General features: G+C 42.4%; 1 protein-coding gene across 1 annotated transcript in view; it reads right to left on the reverse strand.

The window, feature by feature from the left end:
- EZR (ezrin) overlaps positions 1–15,257 on the reverse strand; it is a 54,862-nt gene that overhangs the window by 25,548 nt on the left and 14,057 nt on the right. The window contains exon 3 of the mRNA XM_074948700.1: positions 8,257–8,340. Within this exon, the coding sequence (XP_074804801.1) occupies positions 8,257–8,340 (84 nt within the window). The remainder of the gene's footprint in view (positions 1–8,256; positions 8,341–15,257) is intronic.

The following is a 15,257-nucleotide window of genomic DNA, read 5'->3' on the forward strand; positions in this document are numbered from 1 at the left end:
AGTTAGCCAAAACTTAGTCCCATCCCTATCAATGGCTGATCTCCCATCTAGTCAATACCCTTAATACACACAAAATAATAGGAAAAGTACTGAGTTAAAAAGCTACATACCATCTGCTTATTTTTTTAATTATTGCATCACGTAATTTTTTTAAGTACCTATGCAAAGTGTGAGCACGTTAATTCTATATGACTTGTTAAAATCACAGACCATCATGGCATATGAGTATTTTCACGTTCTTGTGATCTGTGAAAACCTATCTTGAGTGTAGTGCCTGGAGTTAACATTTCGAAATCCCCAGAGGGTAAGGGAGCAGCATCTGTCAAGTAGACCATTTGTAATAGCTTGTCAAGGTGAACTAGGTTATCCCCTGCAACAGGGGTAGTCTATTTTTTGTCAGGCTACACATTTCTTGGTCAAGGTATAGTCAGGGTCCAGACTCCCAGAGGAAAAAAAAAAATTAAAAAAAATAAGTAACTACAATTTCTGGGTCCTTTCAAAGGCATCTGATGGTCCAGATTTGACATGTGGTCTGCCTATTTGAAGGACAGGGGTAATCAATAAACTAAATGTATGCTATCAGCTAAAATAGTGTCTTGACTTTTTAAATTAGTACAATTGCTTTATTTGATCTGGAAAGAGCCAAATGATCCTTGAACTTAAAGGCCTTTTTAAATAAGTTGTAACCTTGCTGGAGAGTAGATTCAAATATAGTTCTGTTGAACATGATTTTAACTTAAACTGGTTTAATTGTACTGAGGACAAGGCTTAAGTCCTTCATTGCAAAAATGAGCAAAATCCTGCTTGCCTAACTCATGGAGTACTCCTATTGGCTACCATAGTATTTCCTAAGGGACCACTCAAAGAAGAGCAGTAGGATTAGGCCCTGCAATGTGACTGTGTTGGTTGTAGGCAATAAAAATAACTTTAGTATGTGGTCTTATTTTTTCATCTTCCCCTTTCAATTAGCATGCTGCTGTTAGTTGGCTTTCATAGAATTACCAAGCATCTTACTCCATCTGGAACAGATACGAGACTCTAGAATTTGCTGCTTCAGTACTCTTTACTTGCTTTCTTGACCATGGGAAGCATGCACACCCATATATATATTTTAAGTTGTTTTTAAAGGTCTCAGTGGTGAACTGATGCATGAATCCAGTTACTGGATTTTGTGGTTTGACCCAGGTTTTCTGTATTACCATCCGCACTCAGTCAAATCCTGATTCAAATCAGAACTCATGAGATTTAAAAAAAAAAAATTAGGCTTCTTTGTCTTCAGTTGCTGGGGGCAGATTTGTGTGTGTGAGCTTAACTTCCATTGAAATAGGAGTTAGGCACCTAAATGCATTTAAAAATCTGACTTTAAAGACTTGGGACTCATTTTTTTAAGCTTTTCTCTGCAGCCGTGGAGGCTAGAAAACTATATATTTTTCAATTAAACTTGAGATTTTCTGATAACCTGAGTGCAACAGGTGGAACTTTAATAAAAACCTCCCATCAGGACACTTGCAATAAAAATCACGAGAACTGGGCTTTGTGCAGCAGAATGGATTTTGAGAGTTGGCGTTCTTGTCACCATTATCTCCCTGACAGAGAGTTTGGAGTAAAGCTCAATTCCCCACTCTTCAAAATACAACTGGACCTCAGGAACCTCTCAGGCTTTGTGTGATGGAACAAACCAATTCTGCCGCTGGGAAGGAGGAGGGATTTTAGTTATGTACCAGGTTTCAGAGTAGCAGCCGTGTTAGTCTGTATTCGCAAAAAGAAAAGGAGTACTTGTGGCACCTTAGAGACTAATGCTCAAATAAATTTGTTAGTCTCTAAGGTGCCAAAAGTACTCCTTTTCTAGTTATGTACCAGTTACTCGTTGAGGTGTGTTCCTCTTACCACCGTCAAAAACCACTGATTTTAGTGGAGTCTTCTGGCTGACGACAACATAAGATTCGTTTTGACCTAAAGTCTATTTTTAGTAAAATTAGCGTTTCACTTATGAGTCAGCCAAAGTAGGGCACAAGAATCATATGGCTCGCATTCTGAGTTGTACAAGAGCATATTCCGTTTGTTTTTTTTAAATGGCACACTTCAAACAAGGGGAAATGGCCCCCACAGGTGTGTGAGATGACCTTTATATTCTTAAGTAGGGCATCTAGCTTGTAATTCCTCTGTGTAAACTCTCCATTGAATTCCAGTTTCCCTTGAGTCATGTGCATTGCTGTAACTTACAGATTGTCTATCACTAATCAACCATGGCCACTGAAACTATTACCCCCCCCCCCCCCCCCGTGGTAATCAACACAGTTGCTGAGTTGTTTTTTTTTTAAAAGGCATTCTCACATGCTAACTGCCAGCTTCTGGCTAAATTCAAGGAAAACAACAATCATTTCTGCCTGAAATATTTGACCTGCATCTATAGCAGGAAACACTAAAGAGTGAGGATAAGATTTTTCAATAGTTCCTAAATCATTTTTGAAAGTGAGTCTTTGGTACTTTTGAAAGTTATACCCTGAAAGATTCAAGTAAATATATTCTCCTCCTTCCTGCTGCATCCCTCCTATATTTTCTGGGTAGCAAGTCAAGCCAGATCTACAGGTAGCTACAGTAGCTAGGTCATACAACTAAATGCTGCTTCAATTAAAAGTAATTTTATTTGAGATTTGGCAAACAGTCTATAGATTTCAAATCTAGCCCAGGTCTGTAGTGATCAAAAGAAATTAAAATGGTGTCATTCTTACAATAAAATGTGGTATTGCAAGTTAGCGTTCAAGTACAGCAATGAATGCAAGTCAGACCAAAACAAAAGCCACTCAGACTATCTTTTCTATAAAAAAGGAATCCACGCAGTTCCCACAAGATTGAGTTGGCTCTGGCCAACTCTTGTCTGAAATGTCATTCAAAGTGTACTGACAACATTTGTACAAAGAATGCATGCTACTCAGCCAGTTCTGCCTACTTGAGCTGAAAGCCAGACTACACAGCCTTAACAAAAGGACCAGTAGAGGAGCAAAGAAAAACTGTTTGACCCAACTCATTCAACATTTTGTAAGAGACGTTAAGCTAAAGTTGCCATTTTTGTGTACAGTTTTAGTCTCTCTTTCCAAGCAATATTAATGCTCTGTTGGCATACAGGAGTCTTTATGATTACAAACAAGTTCTCCTTCAAGCGAGAGCTGTGAATTCATCTCATATATACAGAAGCATAGCTAGGTCTTTGCAAAAAGCAAGCCTAGGATAAATTAGGCCATTCTTGGCCTATTTCTGTTCTACCCAATCAATAAGAACTCTTGGGTATTTGTTACACGTACAAAAAAAGGTATAAAAAAAGGTTTACAAAAATGCCACTTGCCTCAATCCAATCACTGCCTCTTCCTTGTTCTGAGCCACAGCAGCCTCACCTCCTACTAGTGACAGCAGGGATGAGCTCATGCTGTTTCTTTTAAGCATATCCTCAGAGCAACAGCAAGAGGAGTGGCTGCCCATGTTCTTCAGTGCCTATAATGAAGTGGGCTTTAACCCACGAAAGCTTATACTCAAATAAATTTGTTAGTCTAAGGTGCCACAAGTACTCCTCATTCCTTTTATAAGTCCTGTGTGTCTTGAAGAACCCACAAACACCAGTGGCCAGCCTCTTTGCTTTGTCCTAATGCATAGGGTGGATGTGCCCTGTAAAAAGCAGTTACACTTAATATGCAAAATGCCTGACTCTCCTGGGGTCCTGCTACTCTGCAGCCAACTCACATCTGCTGTCCCTCAGTTTCCTCCTTGCTTCCCCATCTGCACAGAATGGTGATAAGGCAATTGCCAAAGGCAGGTACTTAGACTTGAATCAAGAGGTGTTATTGTAGAAGTGCAAGGTATTACAGCAATTCATGTATGCAATATTTTAACCCAGATATTTAAAAAGCTACCTGATGGAAATAAGTGTGTTCATCATATTTATATAAACAGTAGAACCTCAGAGTTATGAGCACATTGGAAATGGAGTTTGTAACTCTGAAATGTTCGTAACTCTGAATGAAAGGTTACGGTTGTTCTTTCAAAAGTTTACAACTGAACATTGACTAAATACAACTTTACTATGCAGAAGAAAATGCTGCTTTTAACCATCTATTTTTTTAAACTTTCCCTTTCTTTTTTTAGTAGTTTACGTTTAACAGCGTACTGTACTTGCTTTTTTTTTTTGGTCTCTGCTGCTGCCTGATTGCATACTTTTGGTTCCAAATGAGCTAATGTGATTGACCAATCAGTTTCTAACTCTGGTGTTCCTAACTGACGTTCTAGTGTATATTCAGTTATTAAAAGAATTCTCCCTTAACACACAACCCTCATATTGTCATATAGACCTACATTAGGTCGACTTACAGCCAGTGATGAGCTGCCAAAATCTTAATGGGTTCCCTGCTCAACCCACAAGGGGGTCGTTGCCCACCCCCCGGGACTCCTGCCCCATCCAACACCCCTGCGTTCCTTGATGCCCCCCCCCAGGACCCCTGCCCCATCCACACCCCTCCCCTGTCCCCTGACTGCCCCCAGAACCGAGCAGAAGGGTCTCATGTGCCACCGTAGTGGGTGCCCACCCCACCCCTAAGAGCCAGAGGCATCTGCCGGGGGGGCGAGGTGGAGAGTCCCAGCGGTGCTTATCTGGGGCAGCTCCCAGGAAGCATCTGGCAGGTCTCTCTGGCTCCTAGGGGCGGGGGAGCATAGCTAAGGGGGGGAGCGGTCGCTCCCCCACTGATCACATCAAAAGTGGCGCCTTAGGCACCAACTCCCTGGGTGCTCCAGCCCTGGAGCACCCACGGGGAAAATTTGATGGGTGCAGAGCACCCACTGGCAGCTCCCTGCCCCGCGCCCGGCCACAGCTCACCTCACCTCCGCTCTGCCTCCTCCCCTGAACGCACCGCCCCGCTCTGCTTCTCCGCGCCCATCCCTGGCTTCCCATGAATCAGCTGTTCGGCGGGAAGCCAGGGAAGACTGAGAAGCAGGCCACGGCTTCCCGCTCAGGCTGAGGGTGGTAGAGGTGAGCTGGGGTGGGGAGCGATTCCCCTGCGCCCGCCCGCCCCCCCCCCCACCGGGTTACCTGCTGCAGCACTGGCGGCCCTCCTCACGCCCCTCCCCGCCCAAGCTCACCTCCGCTCTGCCTCCCTGGGCCTGAGAGGGAAGCCACCGCTTGCTTCTCAGCCTGCCCCGGCTTCCCGCACGAACAGCTGATTCGCGGGAAGCTGGGGGAGATGGGGGGCGGAGAAGCAGAGCGGGGTGGTGCGTTCAGGGGAGGAGGCAGAGCAGAGGTCAGCTGGGGCCGGGGGTGGGGCAGGGAGCTGCTGGTGGGTGCTCTGGGAGCACCCAGGGAGTCGGCACCTAAGGCGCCACTTTTGATGTGATCAGTGAGGGGAGCGACCACTCCCGACTCCCCCCTTAGCTATGCTACCTCGCCCCTAGGAGCCAGAGGGACCTGCCGGATGCTTCCTGGGAGCTGCCCCAGGTAAGCACCGCTGGGACTCCCCACCTCGCTCTGCGCCAACCAAATTTTCCCATTGGGTGCTCCAGGGCTGGAGCACCCGCGGAGTCGGTGCCTAAGGTGCCACTTTTGACCGGTTAAATTTAGAAGCCCTTTCACAACCGGCTGTCCCTCGCAGAACAATCGGTTCTAAAAGGGCTTCTAAATTTAACAACCGGTTCTAGCGAACCGTCTCCAGCTCACCACTGCTTACAGCCCCTGCAGTAATTACTGCAGAGTTCATATCCACACTACCCTCCTTCTATCAGTGGTGTACATTCCACCGACCTAAGAGGGACAATGTGGGAAGCCCAGGCAGCACCCATGCTCTCGTGTGGAGCATGGAGCCAGGACCCCGGAGGCAGCCTGGATCCCAGCAGGGAGCCTGTGCAGGGGGCAGAAGCCTGGCTGGGAGTGGGGAGGATTTTCTTGTCAATTTCACAGCTCCAGCCTGGAGCCATGAAATTGACAAGAATGACAGCCAACAGCTGACATAAGTAAGCAGCATCTACATGGACATAGTGGCCCTAACTACACCAATATAAGCCCTACGCCTCTCGTGGAGGTAGAGTTAGGCCTTGTCTACACTACAAAGTTTTGTCGGCAAAAGCTGCCTTTTGCTGACAAAACAGGGGAGGTGTACACACTACAAAGCTACTTTTGGTGGCAAAACTCTGCTATTTTGCCAACAAAATAAAACCACCTCAATGAGAGGCATAAAGCTTTCTGCAGCAAAGTCAAGGTGACAAAGCATCAGTGTAGACACTGCTGTTTGTTTTGTCCACATAAGTGGCTTCCACCAGTATCCCACAATGCCTGCTGTAACCGCTCTGCTCACTGTTTTGATCTCCGCTGCCCTGCAGACATGCACCCCTCCCCTTTCAAAGCTACCTGAAGTATCTGACAGCTGAGCGTGCTGCTCCATTTGGAGAACAAAGAGGAAATAATTAAGGTGGAATGCTCCTATTCTGCCCCGCACTAGGAACAGGGCGGGGGGGGGGGGAGGGAGGATGGGGGACTGGACTGCTGTGCTGCTTTGACATCCCTCAGCACGGAGAGCCCACAGAGCTGCTCACAATACTGAGCTGAGGAGGCTGTGGGAGAACTCTGAGGGAATCACAGAACTATAGGCAGGCAGGCAGGCAGAGCGGGCTGCTTCGGGAGAAGCTGCTGTGCCGCCAGGGCCTGACGTGTCCCCCTCCCCCAGGACAGGTCGGTCAGCCTGCTGTCTCCCCCGCCCCAGACACACTGCTCTCCTCTCCCTCCCCCAAACACACTTCAGTTGTCAACTGCTTTTTCAATCTAGTGGGATTCCCTGTGATTGAGAAACCTGCATCACATGATGCTGTACCTGCCCCATGAGGCACTGCAAACCCTTCCCAAAGCACCCCATGGCCAGTTGCACAGTGGGATAGCTACCCACAGTGCACTGCTCTGTGTCGATGCAAGAGCTGCTAGTGTGGATGCACTCTGCCGACACAAGGAGCTAGTGAGGACATGCAATGGCGGTTTTAGTTATGCTGCTTTAATTAAAGCACTTTAACTTTTGCTGACAAAAGTTAGTAGTGTAGACAAGGCCCTATTATGTTGGTGTAGTAGGGCACTTATATTGATGGGAGCAAGCCTGTAGTGTGTACACTGACATAGTTAGGTTGACAATCTGCCCTATGTTGCTCTAACAGTGTACTGTAGATCAGGGCTCATTTTACAGTATGCCCTCTACACCAGTAGAAAGACAAAAGTCACTGTAATCTAGACAAGACATATCAGTAGCTTAGGGTAAGACATTACCCATATGAAAAAGTTTTAAACAACTCATTCTTCACAAGACAGCACATCAGCAATGGAAGAAACTAGCACGGTGCACAGTGAAACCTTTCCAGCACACTCCACTGCACCTCTGGCACCCGGAGAAAGAAACTCAATATAAAGGAAGGTTTCAGAGTAACAGCCATGTTAGTCTGTATTCGCAAAAAGAAAAGGAGTACTTGTGGCACCTTAGAGACTAACCAATTTATCTGAGCATAAGCTTTCGTGAGCTAGCTTATGCTCAAATAACTTTGTTAGTCTCTAAGGTGCCACAAGTACTCCTTTTCTTTTTTTTTAATATAAAGGGAAAGATTCATAACCACTTGGAAATGGGCTTCACGAGAGAAAAGTAGGCCCCAGGGATAGCAAACAGTCTCTCTCATACCCTTTGGAATATAAGCCATTAAAGTCACTACCATTGCCCCTTCATTCTAGGCTGTTATTGTCTCCTTCCCTTTGTAATCCCCTAGCAGGGACAAATGCCCAATATTTAAAGTCTTGGAGTGAGATTTAAGAATTCTTAAATGATGGAGTAATTTCATAAGATAGTGCAAGCTCACAGAAAGTGCACTGAGTTCTACCAGAGGCTCATAATAGGGGTGATTATGTTAATAAATTTGTGTTTATTATTGTGTTCACTATACTGAGAGGACAACCCATGAGTATCCTGCTGGAGAGAATAAGGCAAATATCAAGAGCAATAAAGGCTGGGTGAATGCACTAGTGAATATTTGACAGGCATACCATTTATTTGTTAGTTAACGCTAACATTAAAAATAGTGGCCATTTATTTTAAAAAAATCTTTGCTTATTTACTGTGGCGAAGTCCAAAGGCAACAGTCAGGCTTTAGAATACCTCATTGTGATAGGCCCTGTACAAAGTCAGAAGAGAAATGGTTCCTGACCTGAAGAAGAGCTTACAATCTAATACGGTTTCACACACATGCACAACTGACCTGGTCAAATAGCTGTTTGCCTGTAGTGTTGGGCTGGATGGCAAATTCCAGCTCCGCATCCATAGTGGTAACTCGAACATTGAGCTAAAGAGAAAATAAGTAGAGTGTGATTTAAAAAAAATATTGAAAAACCATATAATCAGTGTGACCTATATGTATATTTCATAGAACCAGTACTGTACATGTTTTTAAGCATTATTTCCAGTAAAAATAATTCTTAAAGTCATTGTAGGCATCTTTACCTCACGGACAATGAGCATTAACAACGGCTCTAGTCTCTTGCTCTTTTTTTTGTTTTGAAAAGACTATTTACATTTTAGCGTATTCCTCAATTAGAGTTTTGTGTTATCACTTAGACAAAGTTAATTAAGGGCACTGACTTCACTGGCTTATCCAGATTGCTCCACAGGTTTTGTTACTCAGCCTGGAATTGGATTGGACTTCTGGTTAAATGAGAAAGCATTTTAGTGTTGATTGCTTCTGAGCACAGCACATGGTGAGCAAGGACCACACACTGCATTTAAGATACCCCTTAATCCTAAAAGGATGTCATAATGACCAAATTAAATTTGGGAGTTTTAAATTATACTTTCAGCTCCCCCTTATGCTAGAGCTGGATTTAACATGAGGTTTTAAAGGTAAAAGGCAGCTGATTATTCTTCCAAGCCAATCAGTATTAATCCAATAAACATCAATAATTATGCTTATAACAGATCTACTAGGCATCTAAAAAGGCATTAAGGGAGGTTTGAGAACACTGTGGAACAAGTATTTTAATAATAATAAATCTGATTAATTGTGTTTATTTCAAAGGCAAAAGGAGTAATCAAGTGTATAAAATGGAAAGGTTAGTATTGCATACAGAACACTAGAGATATTTTACTAGTAAACAAAGAAATTGCCTATTAATTAAAAAAAAGCCAGGAAAGCAGCAACCAAGCCTGCAGAAGTATCAGGAGGAGCAGCACAGTAATGTCGGCCCAGAAAAGGATTATCTGAAGGTATGATACAACAATACTGTCACCTAAAAAGTATTGCACTTTGCACACCTCAGGAAGACTCCTCCCTTCACCCCCCGGGTTGCAACATAAATATCCATAAGAGAGAGGTAAAAAACCATGAGAACAAGAACCTGAAACCACAGGCAGTTTTGCTACATGAGACGAGGGAAAGGGGATGTGATGTACTCCTCCTCTTCCTTCTTTGTTCCATGTATAATTTGCATTTCTAAAATAACGCAAGGATATTTTTATTTACCAGCTACATATTGTACATTTTGGTGTATTTTTCCACCTCCTTAGGGGGAAAAGATGGAGGCATCATTTTACGAATGCAACACTATGGAAAGCCAAAACTAACAGACCAGAAAAGTCTGCTATAGGGGAGAAGCTTCTATACCAGTGAAATTTAAAAAAAAATTTTAGACCAGGATTAAGAGGTAGAAGAGAAATATCTGCCCTTTTGCACAGTGTTTCAAGTTTGAATAGCTTTCTGCTACTTAAAAATAATGTAGATACTGGAGACTGTCCTTTAAAATTATAATTTATATATGAAACTACACTTACATCAATTGTAAAATATTGGCAATACTAGTTTTAATGTATTTAATTACAAAATGGAACACCTTCAAGTTAGAACATAAGACACTTTCAGTGAGTTACATAGGTGCCAAGAGTCATTAAAACAACAAGTTATTAGAAAAATCTCTCCATTCCTTCCTTCCAGTTATTTACCTGTTGGAGAATCAACAGTTGCAAAACTGTGTGTCCCCCGTGGCCAAACCCCAGAAGTTGTCTGCTAGATGACCCAATTTGTTTAAAAACTGTCAAGCATGAGAGAATTTTGAAGGTTCTAGATTTCTTTTCAACTAAATCTAAACTTTTCAAAAGCTTCTTTTCCACCCTAGCTCTAGTATTTGCAGAGTTCTAGGATCCTTAAAAATGTAAGACAGTACCCAATTTCCATGCTTATAAATAAATAAAGCAAGCTTTTTCCTGTCAAAAGGGAAGGATTTTCCCACTTGACAATGTACGCTAGGGGTACCTAACGGGGGGCAGGGGCCATGAAAGCGGAAAAAAGTTCTATTTAGAAATGGCAAGACCAAGATTTGAAGATCTAACCCCTGCCAAATAAGAAATCTTCTTGCCCACCCCCTGCAACACAAGAAAGTCAGATAATATTATATACTAATCTCTCCCCACACCCTCTAAGGAATGCTTACATTCATAATCCTTAAATCTGCAGTTCCTTTAGATTATTTACACTTTTGGCTGAAAGCCACATTGTGGGGTAAAGTACATTTTTGCAGAGATTTTAGGGAGGTTGAAAGGATATTTTTCCTACTGTCGTAGAGTTGAATCCTACTGCCTACCTATACATGGCATTCCAACTGACATCAGAGACACTTCTTGATTTAGTAGTAACTAGCACATCATTATAGTATGAGTGGGGGCAATATTAAGAGTTCTTTATCTCCCTAGTTTGAAAGGATATCAAAGATTAAGTACTCCAACAGCAAGGTATCCTCCTGGTTATACTTCATTTTTAAGAATTGAAAGAAGCTACAGAAAACAGCCATACAATCAGCTACTGTGCGCCCTTATAAAGGTCCCACATCTCACATTTATTTTTCAGTTGTTTAAACAGGGGTTAGCTGTAAGAACATAGGGCAAAACTGTTAATGTGTAAATTATCTGTTCTCTGTTGCAGTGGGGCTATACCATAATGCTAAACATGTATTGGACTGGCTGCCTGGTTCATCCAGATATTAAATTTCCTTAGACTGAGACAACGAAGGGACTATGAGACTAAGTTAATGAACCCTCTCACTCTGCATTTCAAAAAAAGGTTCATGATCAACTTTTAAATGGCTAGCAGAGCTAAGGGAAGGACTTGGTTCTGAGGCCTGGATCTCTGTCAGTGCCAAAGAGGTCAGACAAGGACTTGGATAGCTGAAGAGACTGATCTCTAGAAAGAGAAACATGCTTTCAGTTATCCACTGTAGTTTCAAGGGTCTGTGGCCTTCCTGGTAAGGCTACGGAGTCTTCCATCTAAGAGGTCCCCCCGCAATTCCTCCCTCCCTCCTAATAAGCCTTGTTCTAAACAAGAGCTCTGTGGTCCATCTGAAAGCTGATTCTGGGATATTCACACAGACATGCTAGAAGTTTTTGGTCTCTGAGGCAAGGTAACAAAAGCGATGTCTAGAGCCTAAGCCTCCTTGAGACCATTGGTAGGAGTCAGGGATTACAAGGATTTTTTTTTCCCCATAAGGTGAGGTCGATGCCAGAACTGTAATCAGCAAGGCCCATAGAAAAGTAGTGGCCACAGATGAGAGCCAAAGCAAACAGGCGGACAATCTAAATTGCATAGGTACAGACAAATGGAGAAGATGCTATGGTGGGAGCAGATAGACTACTAACCTATCAGCAACAGAAACCTCAGTGGAAGGGAGTTAAGGAGGAAGCCTGATGCAGAAGAGGGAGACTTCCACAGGGGAAGTCAGCTCTGCACGGGACAGCACGACAGCTCACCATTTAGGACATCACTAATAAATCTTGGCATTATCCCAAGACTGAAATTTGGCCCTTAGTTAAGAGAGAGCAAAACCCACCAATATGGTAGAAGCTCAGAAAAGTAAAAGGGATAATGTATGTACTATACACAATGTATGAAATATTTACACTTTAGCATATACAAGTGCTGAACAGTAAGATGCTGGCTTTCCACATTTAGGCCCCAATCCTGCAAACACTTATGGACATCGAGTAATTTATTCACAAGCATAGAATTAAGTAGGCATGTATATATTTATTTATTTATGTTTACAGGATCAGGGCCTTAAACAAATGTATTAAATATTTTGTGTTGTGTTTTCATATACAGAAGTTTAAAAAAAAAAAACCCCAAAACACATGGCTTGGCCTGTGCAGAGAGACTCTTGTGCACTTGGAGTGGAAAAGATGAGGAGAATGAACGCACCCCATCCCAGAGCCAGAGAGAGAACTGTGCAAGTGATGAACTATATAATCATCTCCTCTCTTAGCTTTTCAGCATGATCATAAAATAAGTTTACACCCAGCCTTGAGTCAAACTGCTCAGATTTAAGATCACAGTTTTTACAAGCCTTATCTACCGGACTATGGAACACTAAGCCTATGATTTGGACTTGAACAATGTCTACTCTGAACAACCTACTTGTTATTGGGACAGAAAAGTGGAAGTATGAAGAAAAATTTAATTCAGACCCATCCATAAATAAGGCTGCTCTGCTCCTACCTACTTAATCCAGTATCACATCAGCGGTATCTTTTTAAGTAGGGCCCTACCAAATTCACAGTCTATTTTGATCAATGTCACGGTCACAGGATTTTAAAAATCGTAAATTTCATGATTTCAGCTATTTAAATCTGAAATTTCACAGTGTTGTAATTGTAGTGGTCCTAACCCAAAAGGAGTTGTGGGGGGGTGGGGGTGGGTGGTTCTGATATTGCTACCCTTACTTCTGTGCTGCTGCTGGTAGCAGTGCTGCCTTCAGAGCTGGGTAGCTGGAGAGCAACGGCTGCTGGCCAGTAGCCAGCTCTGATGGCAGAGCTGCTGCCAGCAGCAGCACAGAAGTTGTGGTATGGTTTAGAAACTGGGTAGTTAAAATTCAGTGCAAATCTGATTGTGGACACTTGAACAGATTTTTAATTTGAAATGATTCAGGAGCGTCCACACGAGGAGGGTTACACTGCTTTGACTATGCCAGTCTCTAAACAGATCTAAATTGGTACAACTTGTGTTTAGATAAGGCCCCATGTTCAGAAGCTGCAGAGAGAACAGTACAAGCAGACACCTGTAGTTGCACAGGACCCCAGTGAAGTAAATGGAACTCCACACTGAATTCCAGCCACATGGTTCTCATTGTAGGATTAGGTTCTTAGCAATCTAGATGACCTCTTAAAGTTGCAGAGGATTTTGAAATAAAATGGTATAAAAAGCATAAAACGCAGCTTAGTGTGAAAACAGCTTTTATGCTATTATCTACTAAACTCATCACTGGGTATTTTTGTGGTGTGTATCAGGAATGGGTTCCAGACTCCTTGTAACTTTTACACCTTGCAGGGCCAATTTGTTGGTTTACTAATCCCTCATTAAGGGCAATTAAACTCAAGGCATCTTCCCCCTCTTCATCTCTCTTTTTTAAATAGGTCCCCTCCGTCATTATCCTAAAAGGTGACCCACAAGAGGAGGAAAAATATTTGAGCTTGTGACCTTTTTTACTTCTTTATAGGAATAGCTCAGTGGTTTGAGCATTGGCCTGCTAAACCCAGGGTTGTGAGTTCAATCCTTGAGGGGGCCATTTAGGGATCTGGGGCAAAAATTGGGGATTGGCCCTGCTTTGAGCAGGGGGTTGGACTAGATGACCTATTCTATGATTCTATATAGTGCATAAATGAGGCCTAAAAGGTTTATTCTGAAGACTATTTTGGGGGTGGAGGGGTGGTACATAGGATAAAGGTCTTCTCTACTGCAGAAGACACCAATGTCTGGAAAATTAGAGTATGAAAGCTGAAGCAGTTGAGAAGGCAAGGGATTTTATAACCAGACTTTTAATCTGTGGTTTGTATTTGCATTCTTCAGCAAAGGCTCAGACAACTATTAATTTGAACTACAATGTTTAAGGAAGATTTAAGCTTTTTTAAAAAGAAAAAATTAGAAGTCAAGAACTAGTCAGGGCTAATCCATGATCTATTTGTTTTAATTCTTGATTTTCTGGCTAAAGAGAAAAGCATTCTTTTCTATTCAGTTTTCTGTTAGGCTTGTATTTCCACTTCAGTGATGGAATGAAGTCATGTACTTTGTGTGCTCCTTTGAAACTTTACTTAATTTCTGAACCACAGTTCTTCAAAATAAATAAAAGGCAGCAAGTCTGATGTTTTTAGTAGCATAAGCTGTTTGACTTAGCATGTGAGCATGTACACTCACTGAAAAATTTCAGAATGGAATTTTAACCCAGTCTTTTTAAATAGTTGTGTTCTAAGTTATAAGGACCAATTTTGTGCTTATCCTCTTAAAATAATTAATTTGTAACCCAACATTGCTTGTAAAATAAAAAGACTCCTCTTGAAAAAGTCTATTGAGACAGGAGTAGGAGAAGCCATTTGTGGAAACTACGACTGTTTCCAGTCACTCCCTCCTTGATCATCTTTTATTTCATCACGAAATCTGCAATGTTGTTGCTCACTAAAGTAGCCTGTCTTGGTATTTTAAGTTTTTTGGATTCAGTAGAAAGATCATGTCATACACATCTTTTAAAGTGTTCTGTGCCAGTATAGTACAAAAGAAAGGTCAACTAATTTATAATGTTTGGACTTTAATGTAGATTTTAAAGGTTATACTGCCCTCTGTGATCATAATGTCCCTCCCAAGAAGTTCTATGGAACTGCTCTGAAGGAAATCAGTCTTCTGGGTACCTCTGAGCCAGGAAACAGCCAGCACTACTTTCACCTTTGTCTGCCTATCCTCCCTTTCCTAAACAAGGATCCTAGTTCAATTTCCTCTGAAAGTACCAGCCTCCAACTGCCCCAGGTAACAAATATCAAGTTCAGATTGGCTCAAAACTTTAAGTGCTTGCTGGCAGCTTGGGTGGGGAGAGGGGAAGAAGAGAACAACTGCAACTCACATACCTAGACAGATAACATGGTAAGAAACACGGCTAGACTGGCACTAAAGTTTTAAGTTACAGAACACGGAAATACTTCTTAGTCATACAGCATGCTATGAACTTGTCTTTACCAGATGGGACTCATCTGTCTCTCTAAAATAAATGACACTATCAGACTGCTAAGAGATACTTGCCTCTATACAAGATAATCCTTTCTATGATGCAACATCTGCTTATTAACACTGAACCGCAAAACGTTACATCTCAGATATTAGTTTCTCCTAAATGTTTCTTCTCCCATTACAAGCAAATGTGGGCATTAGGTCATATGCACCCAAATCGCCCGTCTTCTCCC

This window comes from Natator depressus, chromosome 3 (assembly GCF_965152275.1).
Source record: "Natator depressus isolate rNatDep1 chromosome 3, rNatDep2.hap1, whole genome shotgun sequence".
NCBI classification, from domain to species: Eukaryota; Metazoa; Chordata; order Testudines; family Cheloniidae; genus Natator; species Natator depressus.